The 17,215-nt window shown below is 40.6% G+C and overlaps 2 protein-coding genes across 6 annotated transcripts in view; one reads left to right on the top strand and one right to left on the bottom strand.

The window, feature by feature from the left end:
* The first annotated feature begins 4,709 nt into the window (after nucleotides 1-4,709).
* On the top strand, nucleotides 4,710-15,400 carry ANKRD22 (ankyrin repeat domain 22). 2 transcript variants are annotated; one of them, XM_017726003.1, is made up of 6 exons: nucleotides 4,710-4,955; nucleotides 11,124-11,315; nucleotides 12,095-12,202; nucleotides 12,518-12,595; nucleotides 13,442-13,540; nucleotides 14,307-15,400. In XM_017726003.1, the coding sequence occupies exons 1-6, from the start codon at nucleotides 4,920-4,922 to the stop codon at nucleotides 14,382-14,384; spliced, it is 591 nt and encodes a 196-aa protein (XP_017581492.1). In that variant the 5' UTR covers nucleotides 4,710-4,919; the 3' UTR covers nucleotides 14,385-15,400. The 2 variants fall into 2 exon arrangements, with proteins under 2 accessions (XP_017581492.1, XP_008642004.1); XM_008643782.2 differs by having other exon boundaries at nucleotides 4,711-5,193.
* An 848-nt stretch (nucleotides 15,401-16,248) lies between these two features.
* Nucleotides 16,249-17,215, bottom strand: part of LOC103624497 (lysosomal acid lipase/cholesteryl ester hydrolase) — a 13,350-nt gene continuing 12,383 nt past the window's right edge. For all 4 annotated transcript variants that reach the window (XM_017726000.1, XM_017726002.1, XM_017726001.1 and 1 more), the window contains one exon: nucleotides 16,249-16,940. In XM_017726000.1, the coding sequence (XP_017581489.1) occupies nucleotides 16,707-16,940 (234 nt within the window). In that variant the 3' untranslated portion in view covers nucleotides 16,249-16,706. The remainder of the gene's footprint in view (nucleotides 16,941-17,215) is intronic.

Here is a 17,215-nt window from a genome sequence, read left to right as displayed (position 1 = left end):
GTGTCATTAAGACTTGGAGAGTGTAAAAAGGATAGGTAAAATATTTGTTTCCCCTGAACTTCTTCATGAAGGAATGAAGGAAGGAGTCGTCAATTATTTTCATTTTTTATTAAATCTATCGTATCCCTTGAGAGCCTAGAACATTTGGATGAAACCACAAATGGAATATTATATATATATAAAAATATATATAAATTGTAATATATATAATATAATATTATAATTGTAATATTGACATCCAAACTCACTGTGGTCTATCCACTTTGTAGAAGAACACTCCAATTCTTCTGTCAATACACCAGAAATTCTCCCAACTATGTGCGCTGGAAGCACATTTTCAGAGTAGATATTCCACTGCTTTCTGCTACTTTATTCAGTTCAAACAAAAGTAAAAAACACTTTCTTCCTGCATGTGGAGCATTGTTTGGGAACAAAACTGAAAAGTTCAGCACAAGCCAGAGTTTGTACTAAAGGTAAAGCAATGGAGTAGCTAAATTTTTACCCTTTTTATGTTGTGCAATTTTCTATATACTGTACTGAATATGGAAGCTTTATAAATCAGACCTAATGCACCAATTAACTCCAAGGTTTGGCACACAACTGTCTCATTAATTTCAGTGGTCAAGTCTTGACTGTAGGAGCAGTAATGAACAATAATCTAGTCTTTTTATGCAATGAAACAATGCCAAAGACTGACATTTACCATGGCAAACAGGAAATAACTGAAATATTTTAAAAAGAAAAAAAAAATGGTATAGAAAGGTGCCTGAAAGATATGTTCAAAATTGCCATTTCTGAAGATTTGGTATTAATGAAAACAAACCTCAAACATTCTAGAAATTCATCAGTGTACTCTTGAGAGAGTAGTAATTGCTTTCACATACACTTTAAATGGGACAGAAATACACCAGGCTAGCAGATGCCACAATCTCTGGATTAACTTACAGGGAAAACTGAAATGCTTTTGGAACTACAAGAACAAGATTTATTCAATTTATGTACATGCTTTCAAAGCTGAGATTTCCACGCATCCACAGTGGCACCCCTAGGGGAAAAAACCAAGGAGAACAAAATGAAGCCATCAGTTGCATCATTTGCATGGGTCAAAGGCTTTTTCCTCTCCACCTCTGGCAAACATGCACTTTGATGCACAGCAGTCAGAAAGGATGGCAGGCTGGCTGCTCTGAGAACCAGCTGCACAAATTTATGGAGACAGGCAACAGAGAAAGAAACCATGGACGCATATGAACAAGCAACTTACCTCTGTTTGACTGCCTTGCTTGCACCTTCTGCTGCAGTTCCTGGTCTGTCTCCCGGCTGCCTCACTGCCAGAAGCCTGTGCTGATGGAAGGAGCAGCAGCAGAGCTCTGTGTGTGATCTGCCTGTATAGGAGAGCATGTTGAAGGGCTGCTTGTTTCGCAGTATTTAAGGAGTGGAGTTACTCTATGATAAATAGCGCCGTTGCATGACATTCTGAAAGACCAAATTGCACCATGGATCTGGTGGGATAAAGAGGCATCTAACCTGTTATTAGAATACTTAGGAGGAACTTGGTTATTCTTGTTCCCTGAGGCTGTGACAGATCTTTATCTGTACTGCTACCTGTCTCAGTAAGTGCTGTAACTACCGTATTTTGGGATAAAGAGGAGGAAGAATCCAGCTTTTCTCAATTATGAATGTGATCTCTGCTGATGTGAGTAGTACAGAAGCTGTTGTGGTCACTGGTTCCACACCTGTTGCTTCTTTTCTGAATTGCTGATAGCTTGGGGACAATCCTTCTTTGTCAGATAATCTTAGAATAAAAGCACGAGTGATTTGAAAGGTGTGTATTTAGCATCACACACACATTCCTACATGTGTTGTTCAGTGAACACCACAACATGCAAGCAAGAGTTTGCTCTGAATTAGCCTGCTTCTGCAGGGATTCTCAGGAGCTGAATCAAGTTTGAAAACATTGTGTAAACCTGGAGTCAAGAGAGGGTGCTAATACTACTTATTATTTACAAGCCATCTCCATGAATTCTGTTAAAACACAATATGCTGGAGACCCCTGCCTAACCACTGAATTAATTGTAGTCAGCCTGGGGGAGCTTGATCCTCACTGAAACTGATCTGGTTTCTTGATGCAGCAAATTGTTTGAAACGTGGGTGCTAATGATCTGGTGCTTTGCCTGGGAAAATGAATGAAGTAAGTACTTGTTAGGAAACAAAACCTGAGAGTCACCACAGAAACAATTCTGCTTTATGAAGTAGGACACAGTCTGTGGAAAAACCAAATAGGTGATTTCTCAGTGAAAAGCATCACAGCTCAACAGGTCTGATAGCCCTGCTTAGTGAGAAGTATCAAAGGCTTTTCCCTGCTTTGTTCCCAGCTAACATCAGCCTACATTTTTTGTTTTATAGAATTGTCAGCCTGGAATGATCTGCAATGTTTTACCTATTTCACCTCATGGTGGCATATGGCATGTATGATATTTTTTCTGATATTGTTGATGGGAATCAGTTGAAGAGTAAAAGGTATGCCCATCTGAAAGCACTTCTTTCTCTCTGAAAGAGAATGAAAGTAATGCATATAAAAAGAGAATAGAAAACATAAAACCTAGAAGGTATACAGAAACTTCCCAGGATGGGCTGTCCTTACTCAGAGAACCAGGACAGCTGAGGTAGTAAGTATTCTGTTTTAAAATACTGTGGCAAAACTGAAGCCCAGGAGGTCTGGCCTAGAGCTGGACATAGCATGAACTCAGTTTAATGTTATAAAATGCAGGCTCTGCTTCATGCCATTGAGGAGTTTCTTAGTGCTTGTTGGGTCTGTTGAGTTAATCCTGAAGCAGAGGTGCAAGGGACCCTTGGAGTGCTACAATGATCCTGTACAAGTAGTTAACACTTTTCTTAGGGAAAGCATAAGCAGTGAGTGTCCCTCTTGTCCAGACACTGGCCATTCCAGGACTCCATTTCTTGGGAATATCCATTTCTGAGGACTGTTCTGCACACACAACTCCAACAGGCCACAGATTGCTTTCCTGAGAGTAGTGTAACTCACGCAATTTGTGGCTATAAAATCTCTAGTGCTTGGAACTTGAAGAGACAAATGACCTTCTGTGACTTGTATTGAATATGCTGTTCTTAAACTTAATTGATATCTGGTTTAAAAAATAAATTTACCTTATGATTGCCCTGTTGAAGGCCTTTCCGAAAAATATTTGCTTCCCTTCTGGCTCACATGAAGCTTTTGAAGTGTTGTGGAATTCTGTGAGGATGTAAGAATCATGTTTCCTACACAGACTGAGTAGGTGACAGTTTGCCCATGCACTGAGTCTTGGCACCATCTGGAGAAAAAAACCTTATTCACCAAAAAAAATTTTTAAATTTCAGGACTCTGATCTTCATTTAGAAGCATGGCGAAGAACACTGAAGCAATGTGTGAAACAGGAGTGAACCTATGACTATATACACTTACATGAGTCTCATACCTCATCATGGTTGGGCTGCTTAATTGTTCTTTACCTGATGCTGTGACCAAAGTAGTCACTTCAGTGTTTTTCCAGGTGATCTGGGATATGATGCTGAATTAAATGGTAATTTACACTAGCTTGGGAAAAGTGTTGCCTGAAGCTATTGCTCTGTTTTGTAAAGGGTGGGCTTTTGCTGTTGTTGTTGGTTTGTTTATTGTTTTTTTAAACACTTTTTCAGATTGCCATACATTTATTTATTTTTGTTAGGAAAGGATTAATTAAAGTACTAAGTTGTTTTATGTAGCAGCTTAGTGATTCAATATTTCTTTCAACAAGTTATAGTTTATAAATTCCAACAAGCTGGTCAGTAGATGCAAGAGGATGTGAATATCTTAGGATCTGGATGTGAAGAAATACTAGTGAGGAAGACCTCCTCACCTCTGAGGTATTACTCACTCTTGTATGTCCTCAGTCCAACAGTATATTCATAGAGGTATTGCTCACTCTTGTATGTCCTCAGTCCAACAGTATATTCAGCGCATGCTGAAAGATCAGTCCATTGTGAGGGTCCCAGTGAGTTTGTCACAGGTAGATGTTATGTCTGTTTCTTTTACATGCCAGCCTAATTTTCTTCAGATAAACAGCCAGTGAAGGGGTTAGAACTGGTGCCAGCAAACGAACACTACAGCCAGTGGTGCTGTACTACTTTAATCAGAGAGGGCTGGAGATAGAATAAGTAATTTTATATGGTCCTCCACCTTGCTGTAGAATAAATATGAAAATTATTTGGAAATAAAAGTTCTGGAATGGAAGGCAGAGGGCTTGGATTTAAGGTGCATGCTTACATGCATGTGTTTTAAAACATGTTTTAAAATTTGCTTGAGATACATGAAACACAATTTGAAATAGAAAGGGAAAAGCTATTTTGAGGTGAATGCAGACACTTGAAATACACATGCCTTACTCGGAAAGACTGAGTGTAGTACAGAAATGCTATCAGCATCTTAACCTCAGGGCCATCAACAATAATTCCCTTCCCAATTAGCATATAAAATTATCAGGTTAAACATGAATCATATTCATTGTTTGTGCTGGGCTAGGAAGAGAACACTGAGCAAAAGTGATGAAAGAGGCCGGCCTGTTTAATTAGAGAATGAGAGGCTAGTTATACTGGGAGCTCATTAAAGGCGTGGGATGTAGTTCCTTCCCTTTTCCTGATAGGCATTTGAGGTGCTCTTGCAGAGGGTTTTGAACAGGTTTTAGTCAGCTGTAGCTTGAGTCGCAGACTAGCTACTATTCTTTGTTATTTTAAGTTTTAGATTCCATGCTCTTTATTCTTTTCACTCCCCCATTTCTTTACTTGTGGAACTTTCTTCCCCTCTCTCTCCCTCCTCTCCTCGACCTGTTTTGCTACTTTCCTTTTTAGGTAACTGGAGGATGTTGTTGCAAAAATGACAAAGGAAAATGCTTGTGTGTTGTAACTTGTTCCGTAAGTCTCCCGTAAGTTGCTGTTCTCACGTTTCCCTCCCTGGGTTGGGCTTCTGAAGACAATTGTTTTATGCTACTAAGTAGAAAGCACTGAAAGGAAACGTAGCTTAAGAAAAAGTGGTATTTTAAAGTTAAATATTAACCAGATTCAAACAAGCTCAAGCGCATTTCAAGTGAGGTTAACTTGTTGGGCTCTTGGACAAGAAGGACTCCAGAGTGAAGAATAGGCATGGGTATACTCTATTCAGAGGTACGTGACCATTTTCTGCAGGTACTGGGGCTGTTGAAGGTATGGATATTCACTGGGCTTGGTTTGTTCCCTTCACAGCCTCCCATACACAGGCTTATACAGATCTGGAAGTTTTTTCCCCTTTGGAAATGTTTTCCTTTGTCTATTACAAGCTGTCAGTAGTATGGTTTATAGGAGCAAAGAAAATACAAGAACTGGTGTAATTATTGTGGCTTCACAAAGTATGTGCTCAACATTTTTTGTTGGTCTGTGTTGAGATCAGAACGATTCTGAACATGGTGCAAGCAAAAAACAATTTCACAAAAAGCAGACAACTCCTTGGCTTACACTGAATACAGATAACAAAGCTAATGCTTAGAAAACCTCCTGCTGCCCCCATACTGTTTTAGGAAGGTAATATTTTTGTCTTGTCTTTATGTGTTTGTGCCCAGACTATAGTTCATTTAACATTTTCCTGTACTTTAGCATAAATTCTACCTAAACATTATTTTTTTATAAATTTCCCATTTGTATGTGTGGGAACAAATGAGGATTTTGGACCTCTGTGACTCTGAAAAGAGTGCGTTGCACTGGTGTTTCTTTTTCTGGAGATAGCATTACATAGCTGTTGCTTTTAAAGGTTACATTTCTGTGCTGAAAGCCACTCTTTTATTTTTAAAAAGCTATTCAATGAAAGCAAGTATCTTCTCCTCTTTCAGTATCACAAGGAGCTTGAATCTGTGCATTCATAAGGTGATCGGCTGAATAGACTGCCACCTATTCTGAAAGGATTTCGTGCCTCTCTCCAGACCTATTACTCTGAGATAGTATTGCAGGGGAAACCAGTGTCATCTAGCTTAATTACACTGGTGTTTAAAGAATGGTCAAATCCTGTCTATATTTTTCATGCTTATTAGTTAATATTTTCATATACATTCATTTTCTTTCTTTAAAAAATTTGAGATGCAATTTTCTGGGTAAATTATGGTTCATTTATACAGGATGGAAAACTAGAGAACTAAAAATAAAAAACTTCAAGTTGCCTTTTCTGAGCAGTATGTATTGGATATTAGTGTGTTGCTCAACATCCTAAACATAATTTAGACTTTCCTGTTCAGTTCATAGCATGCTTTCGGAATAATTTTAGTGCAAAGGAAGAGGCTGTGGATTGGTTCAGAATATTTTGACATTACAAAGCATCTTTTTTTTTTTCTAAACCACTGCAAAGAGTTGATGTAATTTAGGCAATCCCCTGCAGTTCTAAAGGAGGAAGCAATTATAAAATGAAATTGCTCTCCAAGTTGCAAGACAGGCTTTACCGTCACCTCCTCTCTATTGGTTGAATGCTTTGTCCTTCATACTGTGCCTTTAACCTTTACTTCATGTGTGGTAGAACTTGCTAAATAGCTCAAGGATTATCACTAGCTCAGCAAAGTTAAGCAGAGAGAGAGATGCAAGAAACTCTGAAAATAAGCAGACAACTTCAGGTGTGGCAGTTCATCTGGATCAAGTAAACTACTAGGACCTGACATCAATCATGTTCCACAATTGATTAAAAAAAATTAAACATCAGTTCTATTATTGTCCTTCCTGGCAGTGAAAGTTTTATTGCTTTTCTTGCACCCCTTATTTTGTGATCTTGTACTGAGTGGTCTCAGCCATGAAAACCCTTGCATGTCCTGTGAGTACTTCACACGTTTCCTGAAGATACTGGACAATTAACTCCTGGTCTGAAAGGTTTGCAAAAGTAGTATTGTAGAAAGACAGCTTTTAAATACTCATTCACTGGCATATCTAATATTCAAACTCTTCTTTTCAGTCTCCAGTGCATGCCCACAGGTTTTTTTTCAGCTGGGCATACTGAGCTCTAGTTCATGGTTAGCCCTGATGCTATGGATGGGAAAATGCACCACTGATGAGGGAAGAAGATGTTTGGTGGTGTGATTCTCTTTTTTTCCCTCCCTTCCAGTGGTTTTGTGCAATGTCACACTGTCAGGTTCACTCCGTGCACCTTGTCTGAATGCTGGGTGGTGCTGCAGAAGTGTGAATGAGAGCAGAGGTGAAGGGCTTTGCTGCCAGACATTCCAAAGAGTCACTCTCTTCCTCGTTACCCAAGCTGGAATTCTGGGTCCTACTGCCCCTCCCTTCAGACCTGAGCCCGTGTCTGTATTGGGTGCAGTGTTTGTTGTGCCTCTGCCGGGTCTGCCCTGTGGCATTATGGAGTGGGCCGGGTCTGTTTGAGTTCCCTGGGGTGATCAGGACACTGAGATTTATAAATGATGTGATGTGGGCAAGAGTAGCCACCCGTGTCTTGGACTGCAAACCTCTCCAGAACCTGAGAAATCATTTCCCACTTATGCTTTCTTCAGAATTTGTTGTTGTGAGAGCACTGGCCTTTTCTTCTCACACGTCCCTAAAGGAGATGCCATAGACATTATGTCCGTGCTCCAGTTTCCAGTGCATCTCTGGGAACAAGGGAAGCTGCAGGGGCTCTCCTGGCAGTCCTCCACTGCCATCAGACTTCTGCTCTCGTAGTACTGCTCCTCGCCACAGCTGAGCATGAGCCTGAGACAAGAACTTTGGGTCTTTGCATATGGCTTGCACTTTGCATGTGAAGCCCAGGTATTCTGAATATTATCCCATAGGTTTATTTCTCTCTTGTGTATGATGGGTGGATAACAATAACATAGCAACAGTAATAACCATAACACAAATCTGAAGCTGATTGTTGAGCTGTATCACTACCGAGGCAATCTTCTAACACTGTAGAAAACTATGTGAGATCTTCCAGTCTTTTATCCTCCAGGCTTTTCTGTAGACTTAAAGGGAATATGTTTTCTTGGGTTTTGGATGGAATCTGCTGCTTGTACCTAACACCGTTCTAACTCCATACCTGGCCTCCCTGCTGATACTCCAGACAGGTGCTGTCTGTCTGTTTGTAAGAAATCCTATTAATGTCTTATGAGAAAAGTTTGGAGAACTGTTTAAAACAGTCTCAAGCATAGGTAGTCATCCTTTAGATAGGGCTGCCAGAGTGACAACCCAAAAAAGTGAGAAGTGGAAAAGAGATTTCTGACTGAGCCTTCACAACCACAGAAATCCTGGCACATGCCCAAGCCCCACCCTGGGGCCAGGCAGGTTTTGTGTCCATTTTGTTGCTACTGGAAGCCTGTTTTGTTACTTTACTCTGCTTATGAATACAAATATCTTTCTAATTTTCATGCTAAATTTCTTGGTCAGATATACCACCTTTTTTACCTTGTTCTTTGAAGTTAATTAGCTCTTCTCTAACACTGACCCTTTAATATATTTTGGAACCGCTACAATGCTGTCACTCCATAGCTCAGCTAAGCAAATCAATCTTTCTTCAGGCTCTTCATATTCCTCAGGTGCAGAGATGTTTCATGCTCCTGCCATAGTCTGACCTCATTTTTGGACCCAAGTGACAAGAACTGTATACACTCTGCCAGTTAAGCGTCTTCTATAACATCTCTTTCTGTGAGAGAGGGTGTCTAATATAACATTTGCCTTTCTTAGATGAGTGACTCATTGCCGCCTATCTGTAATTTTTCTTATTTTTATACTTTCATAAAACATTTTTTTAATCCTTATTGTTATTGATATCAATATCATGAACTTCTAGTTGTTTGTACTGCTTTGTTCCTTAAATATTCTGCTACTATGTTTGCTCTTCCAGCAGTGGAGTTGTGTTTGCCAATTTGGGAGGTATATTACAAGTTTAGCCTGTGGGACTTTTCACCTTTCTTTGACTATAAGGTATTTTCAAGAATACAAACCAGCAGAGTGGGCCTCAAAAAAATCCCACACAAACAGGAAAAAAGTTTGTGTTGCTTTGTTGTTTTTTTTCTTTAAACGTGAGTGGAACATGTTAATGCAGAGAGTATAATTTCTACAAAGAATCCCCACTTCAGGGGAATAATAGTGATTAAAAAATACTTTAAATACATCAGTTACCCAGGTATTAGTTGTTGAAATGGATGAGGACTGTTTCCTTGCATTCTCTGTGCCCTGGATGTTTTCTGAGAACAGCTGGTTTTGGTGGGTGAAAGAGTATGCATGACTTATGTGTGCTAGTCTCTGTACATGACTTCAGCCCCAAATAATGTGGTCTCTTAGGGAGTGGTCTGTGTGGCACCATTTTTCATGGCTCTAGAACTAAGTTCAGCAGTAGTGTAAGGTTTAGAAAAAGATCCCACGGGTCAATGAGAGTATCAGTCAGAAATGCCTTGGGTTTAACTGCCTAGCAAGTAAAAGTCTTGGAGGCAGTACAGAAAGAAAAGCAAAAAAGCATATATCTTTTGGTGCCATGAGCTGCTGACCTAGCAAGAATCAGTCTAAAAAGGAGTAAATTTATGTGGTAAATGACTGGGATTTGAGCAGGTGTTCAACCAAAGAGCAAATCTCCCACATCTTTAAATAAGCAAAGCAATCCTAAAAACAGGAGTAGTAGGGAAATCAGAGGTGCAGACAGACTCCACATGATCTTCTCTTTCCTGGACATGAAGATACAGTACTAGACACCAATAAGACAGAGAGCAAGGTTTTAGAGAGAACTGATCTTTTAGTTGGCACCTGTGTGGAAGTCACCCCAAAAGGGACTTAGAAGAGGTTTTTCTCCTCAAAGTCGTTAAAACAGTTCTGGTTCCAGTGAAGTGAAAAGCAGAAAATGGTATACATAGGCTTCTATAAGAATACAGACAGATGTGCAAATTTAAAATGTGACATGTGTTCTTTGTAGATTTTTGTCTGACATAATAAAAACAAAACAAGAAGTGGTGCAAGGTCTGGTAAGCATGTAAATACCTTCTTTGGAAACAAATCACTTCTCTTATACAGCTGTCCAGAAAACTAAGCAGTAATGATGCTGGAGATAAACTTGTGTTGTAGATCAAAATCTGACTAAAACAGTGTAAAAGAGATGAATATTTTTAAGGCAGGAAGGCGTGGGGATGGGGGGAGGACGGGGGGGGGAGGAAGCTAACTGGAGGAGTGAGGAAAGAGCTCAGAGTTCAGGACTAGATCTTTTTCATGCAGAGTATTTAGGATGTGAAAAAAGGAGAATGGAGAAGAAAAAAATTGCAGATATTATTTAAAGAAAATTTCTATTTTGGAAAATGTTGGCTAAAATCCTCAGCATCAAAGAAAAGAAAAAGACTTATTCTCTTTTTGACTGGAGACCTCAAATTCTACCAGTCTGCCCCACCTCTAAATGTTATTTTCTGCCTGTACTAGGCTGTTAGAAGCTCACAGTACTCCTATCATTCTCAGCTTCTCGTCAGTCTCTTGCTGCTGGAGAGGGAAGGAATTGCAGTTTAGGTTAAGGATGTGCAGAAATACTGAGCAAAGACCTGACCAGCAAGAATTTTGCAAAAGCCAAGCAGGATCCGACCTGTGGGCACACAGGCATGAGTTTTTTAGGTACTTCAAGGTCTAGAAGAGAAACATTGGTGGGGGCTTGGTTTTTCAATTTTCACCTGCAGGGTGGTTCTCTTCTGAGCACGGATGAGTCAGGAGCGGTTCCTTCTGTTCATCAGTGCTCATCCAAAGGGAAACCCTGATGCAAACTCAGAGACGTGGGCTTGTCCCTGCTTGCTGCTTAATGCAGTGACCAGCTCCTGTGAGAGTGGAAGCCGGGTTTGGTTTTTTTTGCCTAATGGCTGCAAATAAACAGGATTTATTTCTTGGATTATAGAAGTAGCATCCAAAATGAACGGAAAATCCATTCCATTGTGCAAAGGCTGTGACTTCTGGGGCAGAGGGCTGGGAGCTCTGTAGCAGCTGCAGGAGTGTCTCCTACCACCATCTTCTGGAAGGCACCAAGAACTACAGCCTCTGTCAAGTATTTTGGGACACACATGTAGTAAGCCAGAATGGGAAGTATGGATGTCTTAGTGAAACACGTGCTGATGCATATTATCTTCTCACTTCAGCCCATCTGTCAGGCAGCTTACAACAACGATTTCAATAAAGTTCATCTCCTTTTGGAGCGCAACGGCAACTATCTGAATGTCCAGGACAGCTTCAGTGGAGACACCCCTTTAATTTGTGCATGTAAACAAGGAAACAACAGGATAGTTAATTATCTTCTTAGAAAACATGCTGATGTCAACCTCAGAAATAAGGTAAGTGGCCACTGACTCTTCCTTTGCAGTGACTGTTCCTTCAGATTCTTGGAATGCCAGTGGGAACACTGGCAAGCACAGACAAACCTCAAGTTTGTTTCCTACTGAGGCATGTGTGGAGAAACTGGTGAAACAAAAAAGCTTCTCTGCTTATTTTGGGGCCCTGTGTAACTTAGTTTGTCCATCTCCGTTTTGACAACCTGTAGCAAGTTTAACACTGTAGCATGCTTTACAGCCCTGCCCTTTAGTTGCTTTGGTATATTTGGTATTCAAACATTTTTTTTTAAAACTCTGTTCTCTATAGGAATCTGTGTTGGTTATTGCTACTTTCTTGTATTTCTCCAGTGTCCCAAAGGAGATGTCCTAAGGTCTCACATGTCCTTGCTTCAGTAACCAGCACCTCCGTAAGAAGGGGGGCTGTGGCAATCCCTCCTGCTGGTTTAACTTGCTGTGAGGCAGCAGCAGCCACATGAGATACCCACTCTCTCCTTTGAATCTCTGCAGTCAGGTCCAAGTTTGCCCATGTACACATGGAATCCTTTGGATCCCACATCCTCCTTGCACGTGTAGTCTGATTTCCATGACTGTCTATGTGTTAAACGTGCCTCTACTTGAAGGAAGCAAGATGCATGTGTCTATTTCCGCTTGAAAATCACAGCAGTATTCCTGTTAGATAGTCTAAAAGAAAGCTTGTGGAATTTAAAATGGTCTACTCTTATCAATATTAAACAAAGTGAGGTCACTGAATCTGGTACTAATCAGAGTTAATTTGTGTTTAGAAGGACCGCACTTGCCTCCATTATGCTGTGAGGAAACGGTTTACCTTCCTTGACTACGTGCTCATCATAATCCTCATGCCAGTTATGCTTATTGGATATCTTCTCATGGTGAGTCTGGATGGAAGAAGGAATGACCCTGTATCTTTCCCTCAATCACATTTTTCATGGCAGTATTTCAGGCCAGGAACATGTATAGAATATGGACTGCTTTCTTAAAACCAGACTGAACGTGTACAACAGAAGGAGCAGGGATTTTGCTGTGAATGTAGCTGATGAAGGACAGAATTGTATTGCTGCATCAGTCTGCCATTTTCAAAGACCACTCCTCTTTTTGGAAAAAACATGGTATTTAGCACAAATGTGCTTAAGACTATATGCAGATGAACTGTTTTTCCGTGTAACTCTTTCTCTTGCACCAAACAGGTCTCAAAGACAAAACAGAATGAACACCTGGTCAAGATGTTGCTTAGAGCTGGAGTCGATGTGAATGCCACAGACTCTGTAAGTGGGTTTATACAAATGCAAATGTGGCTCACATGCAGGCAACAATACTAAAAACAGACTACAGAACCTTCTAGCAACATAGTTGGAGTAGGAGCTTCGGGAACTGAACTGACTGATGTACCAGGAAGACTCAGTGTTTCCCCTTGACACTTAGGCAATAGTTTTGTAATGTATACAGAAGTAATTCCCCCCTGACCAACTATTCTCCCTTTCTGACCAATGCCCTCATAAGGGAATCCAGGCAAACTGGGCTGAGGTACTGATGTATTAAATATTTGATTCTGTAAAGATTCTAGAGATATAAGCATCTGAGTTTATCAGCATTTATAAGTTTTTGAACTGGAACAGATTTGTGGGCTACAAGGCAAGACCCTGTGTCTTCTCTTGGTCTTCAGAGTGTGCTGATCTTCCCTACACAGATTTATGTATCCACTAGCCTACCTGGGTGTGGTAAAGAGCTCCTCTACTCTAAGGCACAAAAGGAGAAACCCCAATTTTTTCAGCAACCAAGTTCTAAAACACTGAAGTGCAAGCAAACAGTATAGTTTAAGACATAGTTTCTGAGACCAAGATTATGGAATCCTCCAAAATTATTGGCTTCCTGCTAATGTGTCAAACCTGTTTTAGCAGTTGCATCCCAGGGAAGGAATGATTTTTTTTCATTCCTGTTGTTCTCATGATAATGTATTTGTTTTTCTGTGTAGTGTATTGTGACAGAAAATGGTATGTGTGTTCTGTATCCAGCTGTTAGGGGGAAAATTATACAGGTAGTCCTACTTAGCTAAGGTCTACTTAAGAAGTTTACTATAGAAATAAAACTCATCTGCTTCTGCTTCCCTTCAGTCTGGCAGCACAGCTCTTCACTATGCTTGTGAAATGAAAAACCAGGCAGTCATTCCTCTACTGCTTGAAGCTCATGCAGACACTTCTTTAAAGAATCAGGTAAGAAGGTGGAGTTGATAACTGTATTTGCTCCTCATGGTGGTGAACCAGTAAGTACATTGTAGGCTTTAGCAGTGTAGGCACAGTAGTTTAAGGAGAAGGGTGCACAGCTTCCTGGCAGCCAATTTGTTTCCTGTTTGGTATGAAACATTTGTTCCATTGCCTTTGTTGACAAGAGCAACTTCAAAGTATGAAACCTTCACTGCTGGATTTCTACCAGTAAATGCTGCCTGTGTCCCCTGGCTTAGCAGGGGCTTGGCACATCTCTTAGCTATCTTTATGTTGCCTCTTCTTAGCTCAGAGCTACTCCACAGTTGCTCCTAAGATGTAGGCTGCAGGGGAGGGATAAAAGTCTTCCTAGGTGCTTTTTGTGCTGTTGAGGACCCTTCTTCTGAGAGGCTAAGTCAAGCTGCTTCTGCCACCAGAACAGCTCAAGTCTTGCCCAAATCGATATTGACCTGGGAGTATCTGCACTCCTGAGTTGAGGTGAGCAGTGTATTATCTATGTTGCTCTGGAAATCAAATCTTAGCTGAGCTCTGTGCACTTGGATACTACTCCCAGGAAACAGTGGAAAGGCTGTCCCTACTGTAGGGGAGGTCTCTGTTCCTGTCTTTGGCCGGAGTAGTATTAGACCCAGCATGTCCTGAAACCTTTGTTTTAGAGCAGAAGTGACATGGGACCTTACACAGGTGGCAAAGTCAGGAAATCTCTCTGTACTTGACCCCTATCTAACATATTGCAATGTATTTCATGTGTTTCTTTCAGGATGGGGAGACTCCCTTAGATATAGCAAGAAGATTACAGTTCCACAACATTGAAAGCATGATAGAAAAAGATTCTTAGCCATCAAGGACTCTCAAGCCTGCAGAAAATTACCTCATCTGACAAACCACCTTTCACAACAGCAGAAGTCCTGCAGAGGATGGGGGCTGATACTTGATAAAGACTCGGTCCACATCCACCCCTTCCTTGTTGCAGACTTGGACAATTTTGTGTGAGATTTGTCAGTACCCCAAGGCCATGTGTGGGGTGAAAGAAGTTCATTTTATTTTACTAAGCCATGAATTATTACAATAGTGCCCAAAATATTGCCCTTCCCATCTGCTTCATCAATTTTATTGCTTGACTTCTACAGACTGTGGATTTTGAAAGCTAGCTATAAAATATCTGGAAGCCTAAACCACTGCATACAATGGTTGGCAGCCAATGCAAAAATAAAATCTCCTTTAGAGTGTGTTACTTGTTCCATAGGGTAACTAAACAATATGCTACAGCAGTTATGAAAAGTCTGGTACCCTTCCTCTTGTTATTTCTCTTTCTACAATGGGAGTGGCTGGGAAAACAGATCTCTCAGTTGAGCCCTTCCTCCTTCCATCCTTCCTACGATTTTCACACACCTTAATTCTCACTGTGTTGCTACAAAGGTAGGATTATCTTCTCTTTTTCCATCTAAGAAACAGCAAAAAGAGATTCAGTGCCTTGCTGGAGACCATAAAGAAATTCAATTCCCAGATCACTTTAATGCATTAAGAAGTAGTAATGAAAATATGTTTGGCTCAGAGAAACAGTCTCTGGACTACCTTTCCAATATAAACAGTGTACTAAAAAAAAGAGTCAATAAATGAAATGCTGTTGATGGAAGCCAGATGTATCCTTCCCATGGGACTAGACAGGACAGCATGCTGTACAGAGTGGCGCATGCAGCAGGGGATAATACCAATCATAGTAATAATATATCCATGAGTCTTCTCTTGCATAGGTGAAGGCAGAAGAAAACCTGCAGTAGTGAGCAATCTATTAGAACGGCCCAGTGCTTTGTGATTTAATAATGCAGCAATAAAAGGGAGACTCTTTTTGTACACTGCTGTATTGTGCCTCCTTGGTCTAATGGATCTTTATTTTTTGGACAATTTTGGCCTTTTCCTGTAAGCTGTCAGAAGTGCAGAACATAGGTGCTGTGATCAGCACTGCTAATGGGTGCTACAGTTGGTGTGTGGACAAGCTGGTGTATTTTTCCTGTGTAAAAAGACAGATCTGTTTTTCAGTGTAACTCCAGCTACAAAAGGTCTTGTCTGGACAAGGTGAGCTTGAGGCTGCAGCCAGAAACACCCCACAAAACAAAGCTCCTTGTTGGAGCCTGTAATAATGAACACTTTGTGTGTAACCTGGGGACAGACACTCCAGAGCAGCTTGTAGATGAGAAGATGGAAGGCACTTGCATGGATTATGAAGCCACCATCTCTTAGGCCTAATGGCCGTAAAGGGAGAACATCCAACTGCTTTCCCATGGTTTAGGAACTGCTTGAATGAAGAATGGTCCAGACACAGAGCTGTGTAAAAGTGAATGCTGACAGCTCAGAGTGCTTGCAACAGCTTCATTGCCAGCATGAAGAATAATTCATAGGGTGGAAGTTCTGTTTCCTCGAGTGCACCTTCCTGGATGGGTCTACATCTCCATATTCCACAGCTGCCGTCCGTGGTCTTTGAAACTGTGAGGGGTTTAGAGTGTTTTAACAAATATTTGGGTGATTTGTAGGCATGGAGGACAGAGGAATACATCTACAAATTTTTAAGGTTGGACTCCTTGATTCTCACTGCTTAATGTTTGGTAGTCATCTATTGTCTGCTCAGTTTCTTGTGCTTGAAGATCTTTGGTTGTGTTGACATTAAAGGGTAATTTGAAGAGGGAGAAAAAAAAGCCAAGTTCTCTGTCAAGGGGATCAATAATTTAATTTAAACAAAAGTGTTCATTTCAACAGAGAAATGATCGAATCACACTATTGGGTCTCCATAGGAAGACAAAAACTGGGCATGAGAATGGGTACATAAGATATATATGAGAACAACAGAATTCAGGCTTAGAAAAATTAGTCTCATAGAAATAAAAACTGTTGAAATTCAGTGATCCCTGCAGTATGTACTCAAATATATAAATATTTTCTGCTTTCATTCTTATATACCTCAAACTTCCCAGGAAGATAGCAGTCACAATAACACCATGGAAAACCTCAAATTATGAGGAAAGCAAGAAATAAATAAGAATAAATAAATACCTATACAGGTATCCATTATGTGTGTCTGTGTGTTTAGCTCTTCCCCAGATATCACCCTTATTGCCAAAGAGAAATTTTGGAGGTTTTTACAATCAACACTCTGCTCATGGTTTCAAAAATATTTTTTCATTAGTTCAATGATTTTCAGATACATTTTCTCAGTTGCATCAAGGCCCCAGATGAAATCAAGATGTCCCCATGCAGGAAAATGCTCATGGTAAATGAGATTAGTGATCCGAGGAAGTAGCCTTGCCATGTCTTTTGGGTCTGCAAATTTGTCCTCTCCACCACTCCAAACAGCAGTTGGTATCCTTATCTCCTCTATCTTGTACACAGGAGGAGCAGTCTGTGGGACAGGGAGGAGAGCTGAGTGAATGCTGTTGTAGCAGAAGCTGTGTTTAGAGAAAGGTTTCTGTGCAAGCATCTCTCTTTGCTTTTTTCTTCTGCACTGCCTACAGTCAAACCATAAGGATGAAGGCCACCCTCTTATTGTTCATTGCCCTAACCCCAGTCCCTGTCTATGGAATAACCCATCCTATTCCTGTTCTTTCTATAAAGCATGGCTAAGGGTTGCCTTGCAGATTGACTCCAGCTTGCACTCCTCAGAGGTGTGGGCAGGGA

This window comes from Corvus brachyrhynchos, unplaced genomic scaffold (genome assembly GCF_000691975.1).
Source record: "Corvus brachyrhynchos isolate BGI_N302 unplaced genomic scaffold, ASM69197v1 scaffold61, whole genome shotgun sequence".
In the NCBI taxonomy this organism is placed as follows: domain Eukaryota; kingdom Metazoa; phylum Chordata; class Aves; order Passeriformes; family Corvidae; genus Corvus; species Corvus brachyrhynchos.
This window is presented reverse-complemented; position numbering and strand designations above follow the sequence as displayed.